The 21,083-nt window shown below is 44.1% G+C and overlaps 1 protein-coding gene across 1 annotated transcript; it reads right to left on the bottom strand.

The window, feature by feature from the left end:
- Window positions 1-659: 659 nt before the first annotated feature.
- ap4e1 (adaptor related protein complex 4 subunit epsilon 1) lies at window positions 660-20,491 on the bottom strand. Its single transcript, XM_084185905.1, has 22 exons — window positions 20,163-20,491; window positions 18,123-18,194; window positions 17,580-17,703; window positions 14,974-15,047; window positions 14,561-14,682; window positions 14,192-14,351; window positions 12,164-12,330; window positions 11,801-11,874; window positions 11,568-11,690; window positions 11,239-11,348; window positions 10,730-10,869; window positions 9,923-10,035; window positions 9,231-9,346; window positions 8,801-8,982; window positions 8,194-8,314; window positions 7,761-7,872; window positions 7,266-7,416; window positions 3,463-3,694; window positions 2,599-3,207; window positions 2,210-2,400; window positions 1,283-1,446; window positions 660-1,083 (listed from the first exon to the last, which is right to left on the bottom strand). The coding sequence occupies exons 1-22, from the start codon at window positions 20,301-20,303 to the stop codon at window positions 911-913; spliced, it is 3,471 nt and encodes a 1,156-aa protein (XP_084042031.1). The 5' UTR covers window positions 20,304-20,491; the 3' UTR covers window positions 660-910.
- Window positions 20,492-21,083: the final 592 nt, after the last annotated feature.

Below are 21,083 nucleotides of genomic sequence, written 5' to 3'. Positions count from 1 at the left end.
ACATGGCCGTGAATCACATGACTTCTAGCCTTCCTATGCTTTGTTCTCACACAGACCGGGAAGCTCTCTGGAGATGCTTATTCAAGTCAAAGCATGTAGAACTGAGAGACAACTGAACTGCCCATTTAATACGTGTTTACTTCCTAAACGTGTCTTACACACACAGCATGCTTTACACTGGTTCCTTCTGAGGTTTACAGCTCACGCTTTTACAAAGAGCTAAGTGAAGCGATAGGAACAATTAGTTGTTCCAGTTTTAAAAAATACAATAAATTCATACATGAGCATAAAAAATAAAAATAATTTAACCACGTGAAATCACAGCCAGAAAAAATTATAAAAAATAAGACAAGGACACATAATGTCAGCTGCTTTCCACTGGTTCCTTCTGTCTCTGTGCTTCAACGAGGAGATTCTGTGGAACCTCTTCAGTTGGCCCTGCAGTGGTGGTGCTGTGGGCCAGTGAGCTCAGGGCTGTACTTCATTCCATGAAGTGGTTTCCTCCCCTTCCTCCTTGTTGACTCTCTTTTACCGATGAGACAAACAACTGGGCAGGTATAAAACCAAATAGGCAGGCTGCGTTTAGACAGGCAGCCCAATTCTGATATTTTTTTTCCACTAATTGGTCTTTTTGACCAATCACATCAGATCTTTTCACATCAGAAAATTTTTTTATCAGAATTGGGCTGCCTGTCTAAACGCATCCTTAGTCGCTGCCAATATTACTTACAAAAAAAAAACAGATCAAGCCATGTTTGACCAGTGAGGTGAACGAGGGCAGAAGGAAAAGTGGAACATCTTTCTGGAATGAGACACGGCCCGGCTCAGGTCTCCGTCAGGGCTTTCTGACAGTGGTAGAGGAGGGAGTCCGGCAGCTCAGGGACAGGGGAGCGCAGCCACACGGCCCGGCTCAGGTCTCCGTCAGGGCTTTCTGACAGTGGTAGAGGAGGGAGTCCGGCAGCTCAGGGACAGGGGAGCGCAGCCACACGGCCAGAGTGTCGGCGTGGACACGACAGTGAAGCAGACACGGCTGACCGTGACCTTCCCCCTGGAGCAGCCGGCACGCCACGATGCCCTCTGACCCTAAGGGGAAAGGATAAAAAGGTCAAAAAGTAATAACTTCCATTACCCACTTAATGAGGAAGTGGTATTGACAACAGTTACGACAGTAAGATGTACAACAGTATTTTGATGATCATTATATTTTCTAAATGGTCAGGGCTGAGTTAAAGCATTAAGACATATGAGACTGTGACAGGCAGAACTAAAAACACCTGCTGACCTATGATGTCGACAATGTGGAGGTGTAGTTTGCTCTTCAGTGCGTCCAGTGTGGCCGTCAGAGGTTCTTGGTGTTCTGTTGTTACCAGTCGAAGGTTCTGCTTCAAGTCATGAGAGAAAGACAACCACATTTTCCCATACTCCCCTGTGGACACAGTCAGCGGCCTGCATAAAAAGACAAACAGGAAGTAGAATGTCAACAGTCTGCACACACAGGAAGTAGTATTGGCTAATGGAGGATCCCTGAATCCCCCCAAATCAACCCCTAGCCCTTACCCCATAGGCACTAGGTGTAGAGCTGAGAACATTGGACGTAAGCATTGGGGTGGTGGCTCCATCTCCATCTCGCCCTATGATTGGCCAGATGGAATTGCTGCCATATTGTTTACGCTCTCAGATCTACACTAGTGCCTATGAAGTAGGGGTAGGAGTTGTATTTGGATTCAGGTCATCTCAGTTAACCCAGAACTAAAGTCTTATGTCATTATTCAGATGCTCGTTTTACGTTCTGGGTCCATATGTGTTAATAGAAGAGATAGAACTAGGAGGGGAACCGGAACTATGAGCTCCACCCTCTCTCTTTGCAAGTTACGGACAAGTCTATTGGCCAAATATATCCCCTCCGCTTTCCGAAATTCAAAAGACACTAACCCCTGCGAAATCGTGATTTGTCCAAAGCACCGGAACTAAGGCTGCTCCTTTTTCTCACGCATCCTGTCGTTACATTTGACATTTTAGTCATTTAGCAGACGCTCTTATCCAGAGCGACTTACAGTTAGTGACATTTTTTTCGTACTTTTTTTTCCGTTGGATCATGACAGATGTACGGTACCATTTATGTTTTACGTACTCTGTCCAAGAGAGACATTAGGATTCAGGGTGACCCGTAAGACCAGCGCTGCCAGTTACAGATAGCAGGAGGTTTTACCTGATGAAGTGTTTCAGGGAGAGGCTCAGTGAGAACTGTGCTGCCCGAGGCTGGCCCAAGGGTCTCTGGTAGGACAGCAGCCCTGCCAGCTCCACCTGGACTGAGGCTCTCTTCATGACAACCGTGTGCAGACAAACCGACACACTGTGACCCTTAACCTCCTTTAACGGACTGCCTGAGATACAGGAGATCTGAGGGGGGAAACAACATGATAGACACCAGTTTGAATTAGGGCTGCAAAATTCCTGAAACTTTCCCAAAGATCCCTGGTTTTTCTAAATCCCGGTTTGGAGGATCCCCTGGTTTTTCTGTCTTGGTTCCGGGATCCTCCAACCAGGATTTCTGAAAAACAAGGCAACTTTGTTGTTAAGTTCTGTCTGAAAAGATACCTCCAGTTCTTTGCAGGTGAGCTGCAGCGCCATCTGGTGGAGTGTTGAGTTAGTGTTGTTGACGATGAAGACCAGCACCACTAAGGCGTCCTCTTTATACACTCTACAGGCTGACAGAGCCAGGCTGGGGTCCTGGTCCGAGCAGAGGGGGGTGAGCTCAGAGCGGGCCAGCCCAGAGAGCTCTGCTGGCAGGTGGGAGGTGAGAGGGAGGTCCCTGGGTCTCTCTAGGGGTGGAGCTGGGTGAGGGGCTGGGTGTAGATCTGATTGTGGGTCTGTCTCTGTGTGTGTGGGCAGTACAACAGCCACCATGCCCCTGATCAGAGAGAGAGATCCTCCTGCTGCTACTCCCTCCTCCTTCCCCTCTACATGGGGGTTACCGTTGCTCGTGGTATGGTCCAGTGTTCTCTGGGAGGTCTGTTGAGGTGTGGTGGTGGTAGCACCCCCTTCTGAGGCCACAGTGGTAGAGTCCAGCAGGTTGCTGAGCAGCAGGTTGTCCACGGCAGCGCTGCGAGACGAATGGGAGGAGTCAGAGGAGCGTTCGCTGGCGCCTGATGACCCACCTCTGGGTTTCCTTCTGAAGTGTTGGGGCGCCGGCTCGGCTCTGCCCATCTGTTGGGGACAGTACCAGCTGATATCGAACAGTACCCGCTGTGAGCTGATAGCTAACAGTAAAAGCTGTGAGCTGATAGCTAACAGTAAAAGCTGTGAGCTGATAGCTAAAGCACCTGTATGTTTCTGCTTTGAAGTCTAGGCCGGGTTACTGTAAAGCACTTTTGACAACTATTGATGTAAAAGGGTTTAAACAAAGCCTGAAATACATTTGATTGACATGCTTGATGAACAAACAGTAGAAGGTAATCTCACCAGACACACAGAGTTGTGGGACCCCAGGCCAACGAAGAGTGACGAGGCCAGCTGTTGTTTCTCCTGGTCAGGCTCAGGCGTCTGTGTCTGGGAAGGTGGCCTCTGGGGGGACAGCAGGGGACTGGGCAGCTGCACTGGGGGGGTTGGGGCGTCTTCTACACTCTGCTGCTGGGCCAGGTAACCCTCCTTCCCCCACAGCCTCTTCACCCCGTCCAACTTCAGAGTGGTAGAGCTGAAATAACATTGGGATACTAATCTGGGTCTTCTACAAGATTATATATATATATATCAAAGAACATGTCAACAGTCTGGTTTAAATTCCTCAAGGTTCTGTTCTCGGAACAATACTGTTCTCATTATACACCGAGTCTAGGGCTGTTGCAGTGACTGTATTACTATTGTAATACAAGCATTAATATTATGATTGTGCCGTCATACAATACATATCCTACCAGATATTATACATGGCAGAAAAACATCAAACAAAACTGATTTAAGATGTCTTTGGTACATCATTAGTCTAGCCTATACTCTCAAATTAAACACATTATAGTAATCATATTTTGAGTGTGGACTGTATTAGTATGCATAATGGATGGCCTGGTTACCTTCTGCTACGCTCCAAAATGTCTATCCGTGCGTCTGGGAGAGAACGTATCGGCCTAGGCGATGCTGTTGGTTCATTGATTGTGCAGGGCTGCTTACAGTTAGCCTACAATAGTGAATTTGTATTTGATTTGGAATAGCCTAGTAATAGGGATTGGTTTTATAATGAATCGGCTGACACATTACATTTAGCTACAGATTATCTCACCACCGTGCGTTTCCATCTCCTCCTCTCTCTCCTTCATTCCTTTCTAGAGCGCGCAGACAGACGGGCTGTCAACAGTTTAGTGAAACATGTTTAGTTGCGAAAACATGTTAATATCGACGTTTCCCAAGTTAAGCACTGGGTAGCTGAAGGAACAGGGTTGGAGAGCCCACGGCATACAGAGTACTGGGTAGCTGGAGGAACAGGGTTGGAGAGCCCATGGCATACAGAGTACTGGGTAGCTGGAGGAACAGGGTTGGAGAGCCCATGGCATACAGAGTACTGGGTAGCTGGAGGAACAGGGTTGGAGAGCCCACGGCATACAGAGTACTGGGTGGCTGGAGGAACAGGGTTGGAGAGCCCACGGCATACAGAGTACTGGGTAGCTGGAGGAACAGGGTTGGAGAGCCCATGGCATACAGAGTACTGGGTAGCTGGAGGAACAGGGTTGGAGAGCCCACGGCATACAGAGTACTGGGTGGCTGGAGGAACAGGGTTGGAGAGCCCACGGCATACAGAGTACTGGGTAGCTGGAGGAACAGGGTTGGAGAGCCCATGGCATACAGAGTACTGGGTAGCTGGGGGAACAGGGTTGGAGAGCCCACGGCATACAGAGTACTGGGTGGAATATCACCTGGTCGGGGCAGTGAGAGCATGTTCCTCAAACAGTTCTTGATGTGTGGAGTGAAATAAGTGTTGTTATATGTATTTCTCAGCTGCTCATATTAATCACATGCTCCGCTATAAAACCAAAGTAGCCTACCCATCGTCATTGAAAGATGGACCGGCGGGAGGAAAGAGCGATGCCTCCATTCATTATTACAGTACATACAGATGACGTCTTTTTCCCCTGCCGCTGTTCCCACCCATTTGATAAAATGGGCCATTCCTAAAATCTAAACTAATTTGACATATTAGTAAAGACCAAGATTACATTGAGAATAGTCTGATGGGTGAAAATATGATCACTTGACGAGAGAACACGGTGTGTAGCCTGAGGCAAGGATCAGAGCGCAAGCTTTTTTTCTTTTTTTTTTTGCAACTTTCTCAAAATCATCAATATCCTATAGTCGCATCATGCTGCCCAGATGTGTTTTGATTTCTAAAGAGATTCTGATAATTGTATCATTCACAACTACATTTACCAAATAACTAAATCTAGCGTATAGGACCTGATCACTTTTACTTTAACATAGCCACTTCATATGTGCACTCGCTCCTTAAATGGGAAAAAGTATTCTTTCCATTTCATTCAGCTAAGTTCAATTATATTCTTCTTACTATAAAATCATATAATATAAAATAAATGGCAGGGGACTTGTAAGCATATCTTGTCTACAGCTGTGGAGCATAGCCAGATAACATACGGTGGGCCAACTCATATTCCGGTCTTCTGAAATACATTTTCTTCATATCATAATGTTTCTTTAGACCTGCCTAAAATAAATAATGGATTTATTGTGGTGGTGTATATTAAATGGATTTATTATACTTAAAAAAAAAAAAAAAAAAAAAAAAGGTGCGCATCAATGGCTTGTGGGGGCCTGGAGATACTAAACATTAATTAACAGTCAATTACTGTGAGACCGGCCGTCAATAACCGGCTGATAAAATGTAAATGACCGCCACAGCCCTAACTGAGTGTACAAAACATTAAGAACACCTGCTCTTTCCATGACATAGACTGACCAGGTGAATCCAGGTGAAAGCTATGATCCCTTTTTGATGTCACTTGTTAAATCCACTTCAAAATCAGTGTAGATGAAGGGGAGGAGACAGGTTAAAGAAGGATTTTTAAACCTTGAGACAATTGAGACATGGATTGTGTGTGTGTGCCATTCAGAGGGTGAATGGGCAAGACAAAAGATTGAAGTGCCTTTGAACGGGGTATGGTGGTAGGAGCCTGGGTTTTTCCACACTCAACAGTTTCCGTGTGTATTAAGAATGGTCCACCACCCAAAGGACATCCAGACTTGATACATCTGTGGGAAGCACTGCGGTCAACATGGGCCAGCGTCCCTGTGGAACGGTTTCGACACCTTGTAGAGCCCACGCCCCGACGAATTGAGGCTGTTCTGAGGGCAAAAGGGGGGTGCAACTCAATATTTGTGGACAAAGCATTAAATCGGACAACTCCCTTTGTATCTCTGTTCCTTACTGACCAGATCAGTCACTCAATACAGCCTTCGTTCACAGTCGCTGCTGTCCTTGTCTGTTCCTAAGGTTAGAACTGAGATGGGGGGAAATAATATTTTTCCCCATAATGCCCCTTCATCCTGGAGCACGCTTCAAAAGATATTAAAGTTAGGGGAGTTATTGTCCTCGCCTGTTTTTTTAAGACTCTGATCGACGACACTGTTTGTGACAGCTGCAGTTTTTTCTAATCTCACATTTACGTCATTTAGCAGACGCTCTTACCCAGAGCGACTTACAAATTGGTGCATTCAACTTATGATAGAAGGATTTGGACAACCACCTTTTTTTTAATTTATTTTTTTATGGGGAAGAAGGATTACTTTATACTATTATCTTCAGTTGTATCTGGAACTTGTGACAACTTTGTATTTTGTGTGTATTTTGTATTTTTCCGTAATATGTTATGTACACGCGCTGCTGTTGTTTCCCTGTTTTGTCTTCTTGCCAGGTCGCCCTCGCAAAATAGGTTTTTAACCTCAAAAATGGGTCTTACCTGGTTAAATAAAGGTTAAATACAAAATAAAATCATTTTAAAAAATGAGGAAGGTGTCCTTAATTGTTTTGTACACTCAGTTTATATGCTACTTCTTGGTTTATATAAGTAACATGGAGTACTAATATAACCCTGAATTTGGTTCAACAAAACCCCAAACTACCAGTGGTGAGTTAGTCAGTCTGAGCTAAAACACTGACAACCATAGAGACTTGTGTATTTTTTTTTTTTTTGGCACAGTTGAAGCAAAATTCAGTTGTCTTCCCCATCATTAGTCACACTGAGAGAGTGATGAGAACATACCCTCCTCCGTGAGATAGCTCGGTGCCGTTCCCAGACAGGCCTGAGCTCATGGAGAGTAGAGTAGGAGAAAGTCCGTCGGTCAGTCGGTCTGTGACGCTGCAGGAGGACAGACCGACCGGCAGGGACAGACCATAGGGCTCCAGGGTCAGAGCTGGGAAAGAGATGAGGAAGACACTTTATTTATCCCAAAAGAGAAGTCATACAGCAGCCATGTTAAAAAAAAAAAAAACAACAATGAATAGGTAGAGAGTCAAATTAACTACATTTGAAGTGTCTGGGTAGTGCAATGTCTTTTGTGTCAAAAACACGAAAGACAACGGCATCAGACTATTGATAATATACCATTTAGCAGCTTTTTCCAAAGCGACTTACAAGTCATTCAGTCATTTTACCTACATGTGATCACAGGAAGTAATGATAAAAAGCGAAAAATAAATTAGACGTGTTTTTCCAGTAAAAAAAAAACCCTAAGCGGTGGTCGTCACGTCTTGTTACCTTTCTCCTGGGCCAGGTCCTCCTGCCGCTGGTGGGGAGATTTGTAAGGAGCTGCCCCAGCAGCCAACGCCTCAGACACAAAGCCATCCAGGAAGGACAGGGACGAGTCTACCTGAGGAACGAAACAAACACCACAGCCAACTCAAGACAGGAAATGGTTAGAGCAACTGCAAATATTTAAAGTCGTTCAATACTTTGGGATTGTCTGTTCTTGGCCAGAAAGACTACCTGGTTGGATAAAGTTTAAATAAAAGATAAAGATAAAAGGGGGCCAGTATGAAAAATGTACGCACTCACTAACCGTCAGTCGCTCTGGATAAGAGCGTCTGCTAAATGACTAAAATGTCAAATGTAAGATAAACATTTTGTTTTTAGAGCCGATGACGTTCTGTGGTGTAGCAGTACAAGTTGGGCCCAATAGATGGCGTTGTACCTCCAGGTGTTCTAGCCTGCCCTCGGCTGGCAGTACCCTGGCTCGGAGCTCTGTATCCTGGCTAAGGATCATCAGTTCCTGGGCCCTCTGCCGGAGCACCGTATTCAGAGACCCAGAGTACCTACATTTACGTGAAATTACAGAGTGACTTAGTCATTTAGTTCACCTAAAGCAGGTTAAAAAGAAAAAAACACACATATCACAGTCATTGCAAGAAGAAAACGTCTTCGGAAGAGCCACTACTAGCAAAACCAGCTAGTGAGAAGTGTGAGCGTAGGAGAGTAGCCTGAAATCCAGACTGGTTTTGTGCTAACATCCCAGTCCAACTCTGTGTCATACAGGGGTGGCAGGTAGCCTAGCAATTACAGCGTTGGGCCAGTAACCGAAAGGTCGTTGGTTCGAATCCCTGAGCCGACAAGGTGAAAAATCTGTTGATGTGCCCTTGAGCAAGGCACTTAACCCTAATTACGCCTGTAAGTTGCTCTGGATAAGAGCGGCTGCTAAATTACTAAAATGTAAAAAATATATATATGTTTGGCATATGACACGGAGTACAAGGTGTGGAATGTTAGCACAAACAGATTGGTAACCCAGGGAAGGCAAGTACCTCTCACACACATCCCTGGCCAGGGCCACAGACACTGGGTTGGAGCACAGCTTGGTCATGGCTCCCAGTACCCAGCTCCTGGTCTCAGTGGAGGTGTTTCTCTGGTCCAGAAGTCTGGCCAGCAGTCTCATTATTGTGCCTGAGTCCTGCTCCTCTCTCAGGTGAGAATACTCACCCAGCACCTACAGTAAAAAAAAAAAAGAAGAGATCAGGGAAAACCATAGAGGTGATCAGGAAGTTAGATTTCTTTGGTTTTGGGGTAGGTCTATTTGAATGGAGGACGTTGATGTCAGAATGTAGGAATGAATTATTCATCAGGAACAATCACATTCATTTAATAAAACGACCAAAATGCCTCTTTAAAAGGTCTTCCATTGAAACTGGAAACAGAGTTCAATCATTTTAGCAGCATCCAGGACAGTGTACTGACCCAGCTGATGACCTGTAGGAAGCGTTGGGGCAGCTGGGCCGTCTCTCCCTGTAGCAAGGACACGTAGGAGTCCACAGCAAACAGCCTCATCCGCCTGTCCTCCACACTATCGACACCTGGAGCAGCAGAGGCCTGGAATCAATTACTGCATGTAAAAACCACGGATGGGGTCAATTCCATTCAATTGAGTCAATTTGGGAAGTAAACTCACATTTTAATAATAATTTCCCTAAATGTTTTTATGTGAAAAATGTAAAAAAATGTCAGTTTGCTTCCCGAATTCACTGAATTGAAAATGGACTTGACCCCAACCTGACATAAATGGAATTAATGTCGACCACTAGTAACATCTGAAAACACCATTCATCTGAAAACACCATTGGTTTACTTACCATCAGTTAATAGTCTGAGGAAGGTTCAGGGTGTCCATTGGTTTACTTACCATCCGTTAATAGTCTGAGGAAGGTTCAGGGTGTCCATTGGTTTACTTACCATCAGTTAATAGTCTGAGGAAGGTTCAGGGTGTCCATTGGTTTACTTACCATCAGTTAATAGTCTGAGGAAGGTTCAGGGTGTCCATTGGTTTACTTACCATCAGTTAATAGTCTGAGGAAGGTTCAGCGTGTCCATTGGTTTACTTACCATCAGTTAGTAGTCTGAGGAAGGTTCAGGGTGTCCATTGGTTCACTTACCATCAGCCAGTAGTCTAAGGAAGTTGTTAGGGATGTCAGGCTGCATCACGTCTCCCCCCAGAGAGAACACCGAGTTCATAGTCTGGATGAACCAGCCATTGTCGGGGGCATACGTAGGGTGTTTATAGGAACAACAGACCATTGGGGTTGGTGCCATGAATGAAAAAGCAACAGAACAGATACAAACTGGCCTCCCGAGTGGCGCAGCGGTTTAAAGGCACTGCATCGCAGTGTTGCGGTGTCACTACAGCCTGGGGTTCGATCCTGGGTTAGGGGAGGGTTTGGCGTAGGGTGCTTTACTTGGCTCGTCGCGCTCTAGCGACTCCTTGTGGCGGGCCGGGCGCCTGCAAGCTGACTTCGGTCGTCAGTTGAATGGTGTTTTTCCTCCAACACATTGGTGCGGCTGGCTTCCAGGTTAAGCGAGCGGGTGTTGAGAAGCGCGGGCTTGGCGGGTCATGTTTCGGGGGACGCGTGACTCGACCTTCGCCTCTCCCGAGCCCGTTGGGGAGTTGCAGCGATGAGACAAGATCGTAATTGGATATAATGAAATTGGGGAGAAAAAGTGGGTAAAATTACAACAACAATAAATAAATAAATAAATAAATCCCATTATCATCATAGTCTCAGGTCCAGACGTTCTAGGTTTCTCCAGATCTCACTGATAACAAAATTCTTGGCCAATCAGCAGAGAGAAACCAATAGACATATAATAAAAGCCTTTGATTGTAGCAACTAGCTAATCCTAAGTAAACCCATTTCCATAGCATGATGCCCACAGCTCCAAAAGACTCAACAATGAAAGGATATTTTTCAGCTAGTTCTGCTACTTTCCCCACTAGGTCTATGGTGCTGTAGTCGTCACTGGTCATCCTGAGGAACTCAAGCATCTTCTCGACAATCACTGTAACGTTCTGGGCATTGGTGATGCGGAAGAGTAACTCCAGTGTCTGTTGGGGAGAGGGGGAGGGGCATATTGATTGACAGGTCAAGAAGGGTTGTCAAATTCTGGAAACGTTACCAAACTTCCCAGATTTTTCCATAAATCCCGGTAGGAGGATTCCAAGTTCCCTCCCTACTTATTCTGGGAATCCTCCAACTGAGATCTCTGGAAAACCTGGGAACTTTGGGGAAAAATGTTAAGAATTTTGCAATCCCACCTATGAGTACAGTAAATGCCAAAGCCCTGCCACACCATGGTATATCCTGCCTCACTCACCTCGCGCTTAATGATGATGTCAGAGTGGTCCAGACACTACGATGACTCACCTCACGCTTAATGATGATGTCAGAGTGGTCCAGACACTACGATGACTCACCTCACGCTTAATGATGATGTCAGAGTGGTCCAGACACTCTATGATGGTCATCTGGTGAGGCAGGGCCAGGTTAGCATCCTGCTGCACCACATACGTCAGGGCCTTCAAACCTGAGATCCACACACATTTATTACTCACTATAGGAGTGCCCAGCGGGCAAGTTCTTTAAATGACGTCAATACAACTGAAGTACAAACAGTTGTGGTTGTAAACTGGTTTTAATGATGTCCTTTCAGTCCACATTACCTACTGGATGATCACTTAACTATAATATCATTTAAAAAGATTAGGCCTAACTTCTGACCACGCTGAACATGGAGGATTCTTACCCAGATACTTGAGGTTGATCTTAGGTGATAGGACAAAGTTCCCGATGCATTCCGCCGCTTTCTCCAACAGTTGTGCCTTTGGATGAACCGTAAAGATTGTCTTCACACACTCAAATAAAATTGCTGAAAAAAAAAAAAAAAAACCAATAAGAAAGTTAAACCAAAAGGCATGAGGGATGTGCAACCATGTAGCAGATGTCAAGCACACCTTGTAATGTCCACACGTTACATACCGTAAGTCATGTTGTGGTTCATCTCTGCTCTTCTTAAGGAGTCCTCCAGCACGTCATACATCAACTCACTAGTTCTGTAAAAACAGAGGAACAGCTTAGTTAGAAAACGGAGTTGCCAGAGACGACCCTTCCGAGACAACAACAAACTCTATAACCTAAATAGACAATGATTATAGGGGTCAGTCTCCCAGACGCAGATTCAGCCTAAACTGAACTTTAAAAAAAAAAAGCATCATGGAGAATCTCTGTAGAAAGTGCTTCTTATTGCAGGACTAACTGGCCCAGGTTTCTACTCAATAAAAGGTGACACCAGAATGTGAAGGGGGATGAGTGGACACAATGATATGACATGTTACTGTGTACCCCTGGTCTTCCTTCCCCAAGTAGGCCAGTATTCTGAGCAGCTGTATCTGAAGCCAGGGAGCAGGAATGCTGTGGTAGTTGAAGTCCATGGGGAGTTTACCCCCTACCACCTGTCCCAGGATTGTCACCATGCTCACGGTCAGATCCTTGTAGCTCTCCGGGTTCTCCTGGAGATATTGGGAAAGAGCAAGTTGCTTACAGTCATATATATTCTTATAGTCTTACAGGACACGACATTGGCTAGTACAGTCGTGGTCAAAAAGCTTTGAGAATGACGCGAATATTACATTTTCACGTGGTCTGCTGCCTCAGTTTTTTATGATGGCAATTTCCATATACTCCAGAATGTTATGAAGAGTGATCAGATGAATTGCAATTAATTGCTAAGTCCCTCTTTGTCATGAAAATGAACTTAATCCCCCAAAAAACATTTCCACTGCATTTCAGCCCTGCCACAAGAGGACCAGCTGACATCATGTCAGTGATTCTCTCGTTAACACAGGTGAGAGTGTTGACGAGGACAAGGCTGGAGATCACTCTGTCATGCTGATTGGGTTAGAATAACAGACTGGAAGCTTTAAAAAGGAGGGTGGTGCTTGAAATCATTGTTCTTCCTCTGTTAACCATGGTTACCTGCAAGGAAACACGTGCCGCCGTCATTGCTTTGCACAAAAATACCTTCACAGGCAAGGATATTGCTGCTAGTAAGATTGCACCTAAATCAACCATTTATCAGATCATCAAGAACTTAAAGGAGAGAGGTTCAATTGTTGTGAAGAAGGCTTCAGGGCGCCCAAGAAATTCCAGCAAGTGCCAGGACCGTCTCCTAAAGTTGATTCAGCTGCGGGATCGGGGCACCACCAGTGCAGAGCTTGCTCAGGAATGGCAGCAGGCATGTGTGAGTGCATCTGCACGCACAGTGAGGCAAAGACTTTTGGAGGATGGCCTGGTGTCAAGAAGGGCAGCGAGGAAGCCACTTCTCTCCAGGAAAAACATCAGGGACAGACTGATATTCTGCAAAAGGTACATGGATTGGACTGCTGAAGACTGGGGTAAAGTCATTTTCTCTGATGAATCCCCTTTCCGATTGTTTGGGGCATCCGGAAAAAAGCTTGTCCGGAGAAGACAAGGTGAGCCCTACCATCAGTCCTGTGTCATGCCAACAGTAAAGCATCCTGAGACCATTCATGTGTGGGGTTGCTTCTCAGCCAAGGGAGTTGGCTCACTCACCATTTTGCCTAAGAACACAGCCATGAATAAAGAATGGTACCAACACATCCTTAGAGAGCAACTTCTCCCAACCATCCAAGAACAGTTTGGTGACGACCAATGCCTTTTCCAGCATGATGGAGCACCTTGCCATTAGGCAAAATTGATAACTAAGTGGCTCGGGGAACAAAACATCAACATTTTGGGTCCATGGCCAGGAAACTCCCCAGACCTTAATCCCATTGAGAACTTGTGGTCAATCCTCGAGGCGGGTGGACAAACAAAAACCCACAAATTCTGACAAACTCCTAGCATTGATTATGCAAGAATGGGCTGCCATCAGTCAGGATGTGACCCAGAAGTGAATTGACAGCATGCCAGGGTGGATTGCAGAGGTCTTGAAAAAGAAGGGTCAACACTGCAAATATTTACTCTTTGCATAAACTTAATGTAATTGTCAATAAAAAGCCTTTGACACTTATGGAATGCTTGTAATTATACTTCAGTATACCATAGCAACATCTGACAAAAAATATCTAAAAACACTGAAGCAGCGAACTTTGTGAAGATCAATACTTGCGTCATTCTCAAAAACTTTGGACCACGACTGTATAGTCTGTACTTAAGTGGCACAACTAAAAACAAAATGTTAGCGATTTATGTAATCAATGGGGGGGGGAAATGAATTGGTAGAACAATTCCACTGTAGCTGGGTGCTGCTGTTAAGACTTTTTGATAAACCAAGATTTATAAAGGCAAGTCTTTTTTTTCTCCAATGATATGGATTTAAGAAATGATGCCATTGTGACAGAAGGTAACCTTGATGAGCTGCAGGTAGATGTGTAGAGAGGCTGCCATGACTCCCGGGTCTTTGTCACACAGGGCCTTCCGGAACTTGCTGTGGATGTGCTGCACCTGGTTGGGCGCGATGAGGTAGAACTTGTACAGAGCCAGGACTGCTTTCCTCCGGATGATCTCCCTGTGGACAGATGAAAAGGGGGGGTAAAGGGTCCTAAAATCAGAGCGTTGTCAGAACACAAGCAACAGCAAAGGTTGTAGGTTCAATGCCTTCAGAGATCACACACACACACACACATACCAAACCAAACGACCCACTGCAAATTTAAGTCTCGTTTGCCCATAAAGTGTATAAGGAGCTGTGTGAAATAATAAAGTCCAAGTGCTCACTTTGGATGTGTGAGTTTTTCCTCCACCACTGGTAGGATGGCAGGTATCATGTCTCTGGGAAACACCTGACTGACCACAGTTAGAGCCATGCACACGTCGATCAGGTTGGTACTCTGCAGATCCTGTCAAAACAAACACGTTTTTAGAACAACAACACATCTTGCGGCAGGTAGCTTTAGTGGTTAAGAGCGTTGTGCCAGTAACCGAAAGGTCGCTGGTTCTAATCCCCGAGCCGACTAGGTGAATAATCTGTCGATGTGCCCTTGAGCAAGGCAACTTAACCCTAATTGCTCCTGTAAGTCGCTCTGGATAAGAGCGTCTGCTAAATGACTAAAATGTCAAATGTAAATGTAAATGTCTTGCATTCAACAACTGGAAACCCAACGACACAAATCAGGGTTGAAAAAATGCACCTTTAAGACGGTGTTCACCAGGAGAAGCAGAAACTCATCAGTTTCGTTAAGGAACAAGGACACAGCAAGGTAACCTGGAAACACAGATGAAATCAACAGAACTATTGGACACATTAAACATAGTTGTTACAGCAGGTTAGGCTTTCTGAATCGTTACCAAATCAAATGATTAAAAAAATAAAGGAGAATATAACATACCGATGCTGTATATAAATATCATATGAGCACATAACATCCTATGAATATGTATGTCTACGGAACGTACCCATCTTATGAATATGTACAGTACCAGTCAAAAGTTGACACATCTACTCATTCAAGGGTTTTTCTTTATTTTTACTATTTTCTACATTGTAGAATAATAGTGAAGACATCAAAACTATGAAATAACACATATGGAATCATGTAGTAACCAAAAAAGTGTTAAACAAATCAAAATATATTTTATATTTGAGATTCTTCAAAGTAGCCACCCTTTGCCTTGATGACAGCTTTGCACACTCTTGGCATTCTCTCAACCAGCTTAATGAGGAATGATTTTCCAACAGTCTTGAAGGAGTTCCCACATATGCTGAGCACTTGTTAGCTGCTTTTCCTTCACTCTGCGGTCCAACTCATCCCAAACCATCTCAAATGGGTTGAGGTCGGGTGATTGTGGAGGCCAGGTTATCTGACGCAGCACTCCATCACTCTCCTTGGTCAAATAGCCCTTACACAGCCTGGAGGTGTGTTTTGAGTCATTGTCCTGTTGAAAAACAAATCATAGTCCCACTAAGCACAAACCAGATGGGATGGCGTATCGCTGCAGAATGCTGTGGTAGCCATACTGGTTAAGTGTGCCTTGAATTCTAAATAAATCACTGACAGTGTCAGCAGCAAAGCACCCCCACAACATCAAACCTCCTCCTCCATGCTTCACGGTGGGAACCACACATGCAGAGATCATCCATTCACTTACTCTGTGTCTCACAAAGACACGGCGGACCCTAAAATCTCAAATTTGGACTCATCAGACCAAAGGACAGATTTCCACCAGTCTAATGTCCATTGCTCGTGTTTCTTGGCCCAAGCAGGTCTCTTCTTATTGGTGTCCTTTAGTAGTGGTTTCTTTGTAGCAATTCAACCATGAGTGCCTGATTCACGCAGTCTCCTCTGAACAGTTGACGTTGAGATGTGTCTGTTACTTGAACTCTGTGAAGCATTTATTTGGGCTGCAATTTCTGAGGTGCAGTTAACTCTAATGAACGTATCCTCTGCAGCAGAGGTAACTCTGGGTCTTCGTTTCCTGTGGCGGTCGTCATGAGAGCCAGTTTCATCATAGCGCTTGATGGTTTTTGCGACTGCAGTTAAAGAAACTTTCAAAGTTCTTGAAATGTTCCGTATTGACTGACCTTCATGTCTTAAAGTAATGATGGACTGACGTTTCTCTTTGCTTATTTGAGCTGTTCTTGCCATAATATGGACTTGGTCTTTTACCAAATAGGGCTATCTTCTGTATACCACCCCTACCTTGTCACAACACAACTGATTGGCTCAAACGCATTAAGAAGGAAAGAAATTCCACAAATTAACTTTAAAACAAGGCGCTCCTGTTAATTGAAATGCATTCCAGGTGACTACCTCATGAAGCTGGTTGAGAGAATGCCAAGAGTGTGCAAAGCTGTCATCAAGGCAAAGGGTGGCTACTTTGAAGAATCTCAAATATATTTTGATTTGTTTAACACTTTTTTGGTTACTACATGATTCCATATGTGTTATTTCATTGTTTTGATGTCTTCACTATTATGCTATGTAGAAAATAGTACAAATAAAGAAAAACCCTTGAATGAGTAGGTGTGTCCACATTTTTGACTGGTACTGTAGGTGTATGGCTCGTACCCATCCTATGAATATGTATGTCTATGGCTCGTACCCATCCTATTAATATGTATGTATGGCTCGTACCCATCCTATGAATATGTATGGCTCGTACCCATCCTATGAATATGTATGGCTCGTACCCATCCTATGAATATGTATGTCTATGGCTCGTACCCATCCTATGAATATGTATGTCTATGGCTCGTACCCATCCTATGAATATGTATGTCTATGGCTCGTACCCATCCTATGAATATGTATGTCTCGTACCCATCCTATGAATATGTATGGCTCGTACCCATCCTATGAATATGTATGTATGGCTCGTACCCATCCTATGAATATGTATGGCTCGTACCCATCCTATGAATATGTATGGCTCGTACCCATCCTATGAATATGTATGTATGGCTCGTACCCATCCTATGAATATGTATGTATGGCTCGTACCCATCCTATGAATATGTATGAAACGTACCCATCCTATGAATATGTATGGCTCGTACCCATCCTATGAATATGTATGTATGGCTCGTACCCATCCTATGAATATGTATGGCTCGTACCCATCCTATGAATATGTATGGCTCGTACCCATCCTATGAATATGTATGTATGGCTCGTACCCATCCTATGAATATGTATGTATGGCTCGTACCCATCCTATGAATATGTATGAAACGTACCCATCCTATGAATATGTATGTATGGCTCGTACCCATCCTATGAATATGTATGGTACGTACCCACTCTCTTCTCCAGAACACTGCCCTGCTGAGCCAGTTTGATGGCGTGGATGTAACTGAAGGACGCCTGGTAACCCAGCATCTCACAGTAGATAGCTCTCACCATTATTTCCTTCATCTGACGCTGAAATTACATTATTATACATGAACATTACTTCATGTGGCAACCATTTGACTGAGAAGAATGTCCAAATATTCAATTCAATACAGTGTTAAAATACAGTGTTCAGTTTCCCCTCTGGTGCAATTATTAAGAAAGACGCTGCAAGTAACATAGTCCACATATAGTCCACATATAGTCCACATATAGTCCACATATAGTCCACATATAGTCCACATATAGTCCACATATAGTCCACATATAGTCCACATATAGTCCACATATAGTCCACATATAGTCCACATATAGTCCACATATAGTCCACATATAATACAAGTAAATGAACGAAGACAAAACAGTCTCAGCGTGATTAGATATTTTGACGGACACGTCGCAATGCCTCTCTGTGTCGCTTTCTGGCGGGAAGATGAAGTGAGACTTACCATGGAGGTGTTGGGAGATGCTACCTGCTCCTTGATAGCAGCCAGTTCCTTTTTAATAAGCTTTTCCTCCTCCTGGAAAGAAAGACAATAGGAATGAGTATATAGAGAGTATATAGAGTGTATAGAGTGAGGACCAGGTGTAGTGGACCTGCATTGGCTCTGGGCTTCGTTTGCTCTTTTCTATATTATGTCTATCACTGATCAACTACCCGGGAAAGGGCTGAAAATAGCCCATATTAATATATGTAGCCTTAGAAATAAGGTTCATGAAATCAATAACTTGCTAACATCAGAGAACATTCATATTTTAGCCATTTCTGAGACTCACTTAGATAATTAATTTGATGATACAGCAGTAGCAATACAAGGATATAACATCTACAGAAGAGACAGAAATGCTTATGGGGAGGTGTTGCTGTATATATTCAGAGCCATTTCCCTGTAATGCTTAGAGAAGTTCTTATGTCAAGTGTTATTGAAGTGTTGTGGTTGCAGGTTCACCTGGCACATCCAAATCCTTTTCTTTGGGGGTGTTGCTATAGGCCACCAAGTGCTAACAGTCAGTGTCTAAATAATATGTGTGGAATGCTTGATAGTGTACGTGATGTAAACAGAGAGGTCTCCTTTCTTGGGGACCTGAATATTGATTGGTTTTCATCAAGCTGTCCGCTCAAGAGGAAGCTTCTCACCGTAACCAGTGCCTGTAATCTGGTTCAGGTTATTAATCAACCTACCAGGGTGTTTACAAACACTACAGCAACAAGATCATCCACATGTATTGATCACATTTTTACTAATACTGTAGAACTTTGTTCTAAAGCTGTATCCGTACCCATTGGATGCAGTGATCATAATATAGTGGCTATATCCAGGAAAGCCAAAGTTCCAAAAGCTGGGCCTAAAATAGTGTAGAAGAGATCACACAAAAGCTTTTGCTGTGACTCTTATGTAGGTGATGTTAAAAATATATACGCATCAGCAACTACAGCTAAGGAAGTCCCTGAAACCCCTGAGCAAGGCAGTTAACCCACTGTTCCCCGGCCGCCGATGACGTGGATGTCGATCAAGGCAGCCCCCCCGCACCTCTCTGATTCAGAGGGGTTGGGTTAAATGTGGAAGACACATTTCAGTTGAATGCATTCAATTGTACAACTGACTAGGTATCCCCCTTTCCTTTCCCTTAAAGAAGAGCTGCAGTGTGTTTTGGAATGGGTGGCCGGTAATAAACTGGTCCTGAACATCTCTAAAACTAAGAGCATTGTATTTGGTACAAATCATTCCCTAAATTCTAGACCTCAGCTGAATCTGGTAATGAATGGTGTGGCTGTTGAACTAGTTGAGGAGACTTAATTACTTGGTGTTACCTCACTACACCTGCAATAACATCTGCTAAATATGTCTATGTGACCAATAAAATGTGATTTGATTTGTAAACTGTCATGGTCAAAACATATAGATTCAATGGATGTAAAGATGGGGAGAGGTCTGTCCGTAATAAAGAGATACTCTGCTTTTTTGACACCACACTCCACAAAGCAAGTCCTGCAGGCTCTAGTTTTATCTTTCCTTGATTATTGTCCATTCATATGGTCAAGTGCTGCAAAGACATGTATGTGTAACTGATAGATACACGCAACGTTAATGTTTTTAATGTAAATTGTAAAGTATTTTGTCTGCATTGTCTTTTTCGTTATGTGTCGGACCCCAGTAAGACAAGCTGTCGCCACTGGCGTCAGCTAATGGGAATCCTAATACATCAATACCAAATAGGCTGTCAGTCTCAAGCATAGGTCAATACGGCATAGGCTTGAAGTTAAGGATAATTTTGGGGATCAGTGGACACTAGTAAATAATTACAGTTTTGTTTCAGGGTGGTTAATTGTGGCTAGCCAGCTAACGTTGGCTGTGGGCACTAGCTAATACACCACAAATTGTAGAGAAAGGGTACCTTATTATTACAGATAGCTAGCCACCTAATGTTAGCTACTGCTGTCAGCGATGCTGACCATAATGTGCCAGAGAGCTGGCTACGGTACTCACATGTTTGGACGTCAGTTCAGTGATTCCCTTGATCAGGTTCCCTAATTTGGAGGAGGGGGAAAGTTTCCCAGCTCCTGCCTGCGAGTCTAGCGAAAGGAGACTCGGGAGAGCAGACAGAGTCTTCTCGACAACATCACTCATGGCGACGCTCAAAGCAGGCCACAAACAGCTAGTTTCTTGCTCGTAATGTACACTTTGTGAATCGTTTGCTCATAACACTGATATTGTCCTTAAAATAATGCCTACCTGTAAATCTACAGTTGAAAATAGCATTCATGTTAAAAGAAAACTAGCTAGCTCCAGTCGGCCATTGTTTTGATTCTGAAAGTTCCGTTTGGTGATGTCACCTCCTTCTTCTTCTTCTTCTTCTTCTGTGGATTTTATATGGCGGTTGGCAACCAACTTTATGGTGCATTACCGCCACCAACTGGACTGGAGTGTGGACCAGAGACCGTGAAGGTCTAAATCCTACCCAATAATCTCGTCTCCCTAAGGAAACGAAATACATAATTAAATACTACATCCCCTGAAGATTTCCCCAGCAGATCACTTAATCCTGGCTCTTCAACCCAATTACTCCTCAAATCTAATAACAATCGCTCCCTTTCTCTCACATATTTCTGGCACTGAAATAGAACATGTTCCACTGTCTCCATCTCCTCCTGACAATGATCACACCTCCCAGTCGGATGTTTCCCCACCACTATGTACTATTGAGCCTTGTGACTACACTGTCCTCCCTTCTCTCTCGGCCTGAGGACCTCCCTGCCCCCACCTTTTCCTGGATCTTATACAGGTGTCTTCCCTCACTCTCCCTGTTCCACAACTCTTCCCACTTATTTTTAACCACTGTTCTTATTAATCCCTTGGCTTCTGCTTTACTGATTTGACAATTCCATCTTAACATTAGGATGTTTAAGA

Source organism: Coregonus lavaretus, assembly GCF_964263955.1.
Source record: "Coregonus lavaretus genome assembly, chromosome: 21".
Lineage (NCBI taxonomy): Eukaryota > Metazoa > Chordata > Actinopteri > Salmoniformes > Salmonidae > Coregonus > Coregonus lavaretus.
This window is presented reverse-complemented; position numbering and strand designations above follow the sequence as displayed.